Genomic DNA, 5,769 nt, shown 5'->3' with positions numbered 1-5,769 from the left:
TTTGCTTTTGTTTTTGTTTGTCTTATTTATTTTTTTCTCATATATTTTGGTGTTTCTGTGGGATTTTATATGTATTTCTTGTGTCTTGTTTGATTTTGTTATTCTTTTGGTTGCTATTTTAATGAAAGAAAAAGAACAAAAAGGTTCTATACATAGAAAAGTGGGAATCTGGGAAGAATTGGGAAAGGATAAAAATATGTTGCATAAAAAATATTTTAATAAAAAAACCATATGTATAATCAAATTCCAACACTACCTTTATAACTCAACCCAAAGAGAAAATATTACTTTGTTCTTTAAAAATGTCTTTCTTTACTGTATCAATGGGCAATTAGTTTAAAGTCATCCTCTCATTATCAAGCACTTAGCAAGTCATTTTTCTGTTTTCCTTTACTAAGGTGATAAGAGGACAGAATGAAGGCTTCAGTCTTACAAGGACTCATTTTGACCTTTGCCATTTGCTTCCAGGTAAGCTTCAAGCCCAATGGAAAACCAAAAGAACTGCCAAGAACTAAAGGCTATGTAATATTATGGTTGGGCTAAAAGAGAGCTCAGAGTATTGTGGTTTGAAGCCAGGATAGATGAAAACAAGATAAAAAGGAACAAAATGGATTTTTCTTCCAACATTCATGAGAATAAGTCTATTTGAAATCACATGATTTTGTTCTCCTGCAACCAAAGACAGTGGGAGAATTACAAGTTTGAGATATGCCTGAAAAAAATAAATAAATGATCACCTGGAATTTGGAAGAGCCAAATAAAGGGAGATGTAGAATGAAAATAAAGAAGTTAAGAGCGATAGAAAAGCAGACTATTGTATAAGGAGAGTAAGGTATGAGAAAAGTTCCTAATGAACCTAGAGGATATGGAACTAAATTTACAAAGAAAGTAACAAGGATCCTTTCCTTAATATCCATGCCCTGACCCTGAGTGGCCAGGCCCTGCTCCTTATTAGTCATGCCCAGTCACCACATCCAGGTGAAGAAAATTCCCTTCTGAAGTGAAAAGCAGAGGCGAGGATGCCCAGTTCCAACCTGAGTGCAACATTGGAACCTGTTATTTGCATCCTGGGGATCAAAAGCTGCAGTGTTTTCCCGTTTAATTAACGTCATTTAGGAAAAGGAAGACAGTCCCTTCGGGCAATGTCTACACTTGACAAGAAGCATTGATGATTAAAGTCTAAGATAAATAAAAACTCACACTTTCATTCTACTCTTCTGGAACATGACTTGTAAAACTAGATTTCGATACGCTTTCTGAGTGAAACTCCTTTTGATTTTTATGCCTTTTTTGTTCACATGATATTCTTTCATAGGGTTAAAAGAAACCTTTCTTCCACCTGGTTTAATTATGAAATACTCATTTATTCATTATGTTTCCCTTTGGACAGAGGATGCAGTATCCACCAATTTTAGAATTAGAGTTGCTCTTCCCAAGCTGTCAGTCTTGTGCAACTAGAATTTATTGCAAAAGTAATTGTCTCCTTTTCCCACCATGCTAATATCTTCATAAAATTCTTTTCGTAGCAATCAATACTCCCAGAGAAAGCTGCTATAAGAAATAGAATTTGAATGATTAGGTTTTTGTTTTTTGGTACTTTTCCTTTTATTTGAAAATAGTTTTCCTCACATATTATACTTGATTAAGGTTTCCCCTCCTATTTTTCCTAGTCTCTCCTACCTCTCTGCTCTCATCTGAATCCAAAGGCTTTCTCTTTCTCGCTAGAAAACAAACAGGCTTCTGAGAGTTAACGACACCAGAATAGGAGAAACCCAAAGGAAAAGAGCCTAGGAGACAGCACAAGAGACCGGCAGAGATGCAGAGACCGCCTCACTCAGACCCGCAGGAATCTCAGAATAACACTAAATGGGAAGCCATGATATAAATGCAAAAGGGCCTGTAGAGTGAAACAGAGAAAAATGTTTGCATAAATTAAATTAAAAATTAGCTATTTCAGGCTCTGTGAATTTATATGGATGTCAATCCTGTTGTGTCTAGAAGGCCTGGTTTCCTTGGTGTCCTCCATCTACTCTTTTACAGTCTTCCCACCTCGGCTTCTGCAGGAATCCCTGAGCCAAGCCCTGAGGGAGGGATTTGATGGAGACATCTTGTTTAAGGCTGAGTGTCCCAAGGTCTCTACCCCTCTGCATAATGTGTGGCTGTGGGTCTCTGTATTTGTTCCCATCTGCTGCAGGAGGAAGTTTTTCTGTTAATACTGAAGAAGGCACTGATCTATAAGTATTGCAGAATGTCATTAGGTGTCATCTTATTGCTATGCTATTTTAGAAGAAGATAGTGTTTGAATTTTTCCTAGGACAATGGGCTATCTAGTCTCAGATTTTTAGTCACCCAAGCCACTTTGGGTATGGGTTCCATCTCATAAAGATTAGGTCTTAAGTCAAATCAGTTATTGGTTGGTTGCTCCCACAAGCTTTGTGGCACTATCATGCTAACATATTTTGAAGGTAGGATACCGTTGTAGATCTCAAAGGTCTTGTAGCTGGGTTGGTGTTTATGTTTCCCTTTTGGTGGTATATAAACTACATTCCTATACCAAAGACAATAGAACATAGGGGTGATGGCTCTATGTAGGCACCAGCTCAGCTTCCCCACGTTCAATGAGTTGTGTAGCTGTGTCTTCAGCAATGAAGTTTTACCTTCAGTTTGTGGAGAGCAAGAGTCTGGGTTGACACCCACCATATTTGTCTTCCTGGGTCTGGTATACCTCACTTAGGATGACTAATTTAATCCATTTACTTACGAATTTTATTATTTCATTTTTTAATGTCTAAGTTATAACTCACTGTGCAAATATACTACAGTTTCATTACAGATTGCTTCTTCTTCTGTTGAGGGAAATTGAGGGTGTTTCTAATTTCTGGCTATTATGAATAGAGCAGCAATAAAGATGTCTCTGTGGGAGGATAAAGCATCCTGTGGTGATATGTCCCAAGTGGTATAGCTTGATGTTGATGTATATCAATTCCCTTCTTCTTGAGGTGTTGTTGGAAGTGGGGCCCCTTGTTTGTCCTGGCCACCCAGCTAGCTTACACCCAAAATAATCACACAGAAATTGTATTAATTAAAACACTGCTTGGCCATTAGCTCTAGCTTCCTATTGGCTAACTTTCTTGATATAACCCATTTCCATTAATCTGTGTTCACCACAAGGTTGTGGCTTACCGAGAAAGATTTAGCATGTCTGGCCTGGGAGCGACGTGTCAGCTCTCTCACCCTGCTTTCTTCCTCCCAGCATTCTGTTCTGTCTTCTCCTCCTACCTAAGTTCTGCCCTATCAAGCCAAGCAGTTTCTTTATTAATTAACCAGTGAAAGCAGCACACAAACAGGACCTCCTACACCACTGAGGAACTGCCGCATTGATATCCATAGTGGCTATACAGTGTGCAGTCTAACAGCAATGGAGTAATGTTCTCTTGACTCCACATCCTCCTCAGCATGAGCTGGCATTTGTTTTATTGCTCATATATTCTTACAGGTGTAAGATGAAAGCTCAAAGTTCTTTGCTTCTGCTTCTACCTAACAGAAGGTTGTCTAGAAATGCCATTTCTCCCAACATTCTCTATAATGCAAAGCTGGAGCAAGCTTCATGAAAAGTATCAGGGAAGTGGCTAACCACCTCCAGTACATTGTATCACTGTGTAGAAACTAGCATTCCAGAAAAATCTCTGTTTAGTACTGTGGCAACATGGGGAAGGTTAAAAATTGAGATCATCATTCTAACACTTCTAATTCTATGTTTGTTGGTTTCTGTGAACCACTGGAATGTATTAAGCTTGTCTTAGAAGTTTTCATAAGGATTTTCTGAACTACTGGCAGTTGCCGTTTGAACTCTAAAAGGAGAGTGAGTGGGTGAGCAGTAAAGCCTGGGATCCCCTGTTCTATCATGTGACTCTATGTGTATCACTATATTTCAGATCATTCTAAGGTTAAAAAGCCATACTTCCTCCTAAGCAAAATAATAGATCAATTCCTGAAACGAGAACTGAAATACAGGAATAGATGATTCATTTTTTCATTTGATAATATCTTCTCTTTGCCCGTAGCTCAGTGAGAGTAAGAAGTCATGGCAACAGGTAAAAGAGAAGACAATCAACCTTGGATCCGAGATAGAAAAGGAAACTAACAGTCAGTCTGCCCAAAGCTCCATTTTGAAGGCATCACAAAGCAGATCTTCATCCAGACAGCTCCGTAAGCAACGTTCATCTGTAAGCAACGCTCATGACTCGGCCTCACCTGCCAACAGATTCTCCCAAAGGGCTTCACCATTACCCTTCAATGCTCAAAATTCAAAGACTCCCTTTTCTAAGGTTAACAAAGGAGTCCAAAATAAACCATCTAAGCCCCAAAAGAAAAGACCAAATCTCAAGGAAAATCTAGCACATGCTACAAAGGCTGTAAAAAAGCATCCCACAAAAAGTAAACCCTTAGGATCACCTAAAAGAACGCAGGCCTCATCTCCCCCACAACAGCGGTCTGAACCCAGAAAGGACAGACTAACACAAAACAAAAGGCATAGACCTGCTACCATAGATAAGAAAAGACATCTTATGGAGATTAAATCTAGAGGGTCACTTCTGAAAAGGCAAACTTTGTCCATAATAAATGACAGGTTAGACAAATCCAAAACCAAACACAAGAAACACAAGGAGAACCAACTCAAAACCCTTGAAGAAATGAAAAGACTACTTTCCTTAGCAGAGAAAATGTTCAATACATCTATCGGAGGAGAATCAACATCTGCTAAAAACTGGTCAACAACACCTAAGTCAATGATTTCCAGTACTAGTGCAAGTGCCACTGCTACAGAGAGATCAAACACAACCCCAGTGATTGCCACGACCACCATAATGACATTAGCCACTAACTCGACAGCAGAAGTTACATCCACATATCAAGGGACTGTACCTAGTCCCACATCTTCCATGGACACAGTATCCGAGTCAATAACCCAATCAGTCTCTGCCCCCACAAGTGCATCTGATTCTACCACCAAGGACTTAGAAATTGAAGCAAGCACCGAAGACGATGCCACCATTGCAGACACAGATGCTCCTACCACTCAAGGTGCCTCTACAGCTTCAGCAACCATAAGTACCACATCGCCCACCACTGCTGCCATCACACCTACAGCCACCACCTCCGGGCTTACTAAAGCCGAAACCGAGACACATTTCACTACTGTAGGGATTGATGCCACCACCAGCGGTAGCACACTGCCATCAACCCACACAGCATCAGCAACACCTCTTGCTTCTGCCACTACAGAAAGACCCGAAACTGCTACCTCTGTTTCTGTTGGCTCTGCCACAACTGCATCACAAGGCACAACAACTGTACCAAGCTCTACTAGTAGCGCATCTATCACTGCTAGAACTGTTTCCGATGCTACTAGCACATCCGTGATGACAGCTGTCACTCACACAGCAAATAACACAAACACTGAAGCTACAACCCAAGTGAGTGTGGGAATCACCGAATCCGTAAATGGCACAACTGCGGAAGCTTTAATTCCACAGGCGGAGGCTTCCCCATGAACCAGAAGAAAAGAAAACCACCAAACATGCCACAGCTCCAGGCAGAGATCCCACAGCTTCACTCACTGATGCCCCAATTTCTCCAGAAGATTCTACAACCTTAGCAATAAGCACCACGTCTATGGCTAGCATCACATCCGTGTAACTCCTAGGCACCACACTTGTGACTACTTTATTTACAACCACAATCCCCAGAGCAGCCACCACTGCTCCT

At 40.5% G+C, this 5,769-nt stretch overlaps 1 protein-coding gene across 1 annotated transcript; it reads left to right on the top strand.

Moving 5' to 3' along the window:
• The first annotated feature begins 414 nt into the window (after positions 1-414).
• Positions 415-5,555, top strand: LOC146893788 (uncharacterized). Its single transcript, XM_085691368.2, has 2 exons — positions 415-468; positions 4,065-5,555. The coding sequence occupies exons 1-2, from the start codon at positions 415-417 to the stop codon at positions 5,553-5,555; spliced, it is 1,545 nt and encodes a 514-aa protein (XP_085547494.2).
• The last annotated feature ends 214 nt before the right edge of the window (positions 5,556-5,769 follow it).

The sequence above is a fragment of the Myodes glareolus genome, chromosome 8 (genome assembly GCF_982192425.1).
Source record: "Myodes glareolus chromosome 8, mMyoGla1.1, whole genome shotgun sequence".
In the NCBI taxonomy this organism is placed as follows: Eukaryota; Metazoa; Chordata; class Mammalia; order Rodentia; family Cricetidae; genus Myodes; species Myodes glareolus.
This window is presented reverse-complemented; position numbering and strand designations above follow the sequence as displayed.

What these genes read in the sequence shown, in the direction of transcription:
- LOC146893788 (XM_085691368.2), top strand. Translation starts at nt 415, where the DNA reads ATGAAGGCTTCAGTCTTACAAGGACTCATTTTGACCTTTGCCATTTGC. An exon ending in CCTTTGCCATTTGCTTCCAG is followed by an intron (nt 469 to 4,064) that starts GTAAGCTTCAAG and finishes CTTTGCCCGTAG; the next exon opens with CTCAGTGAGAGTAAGAAGTC.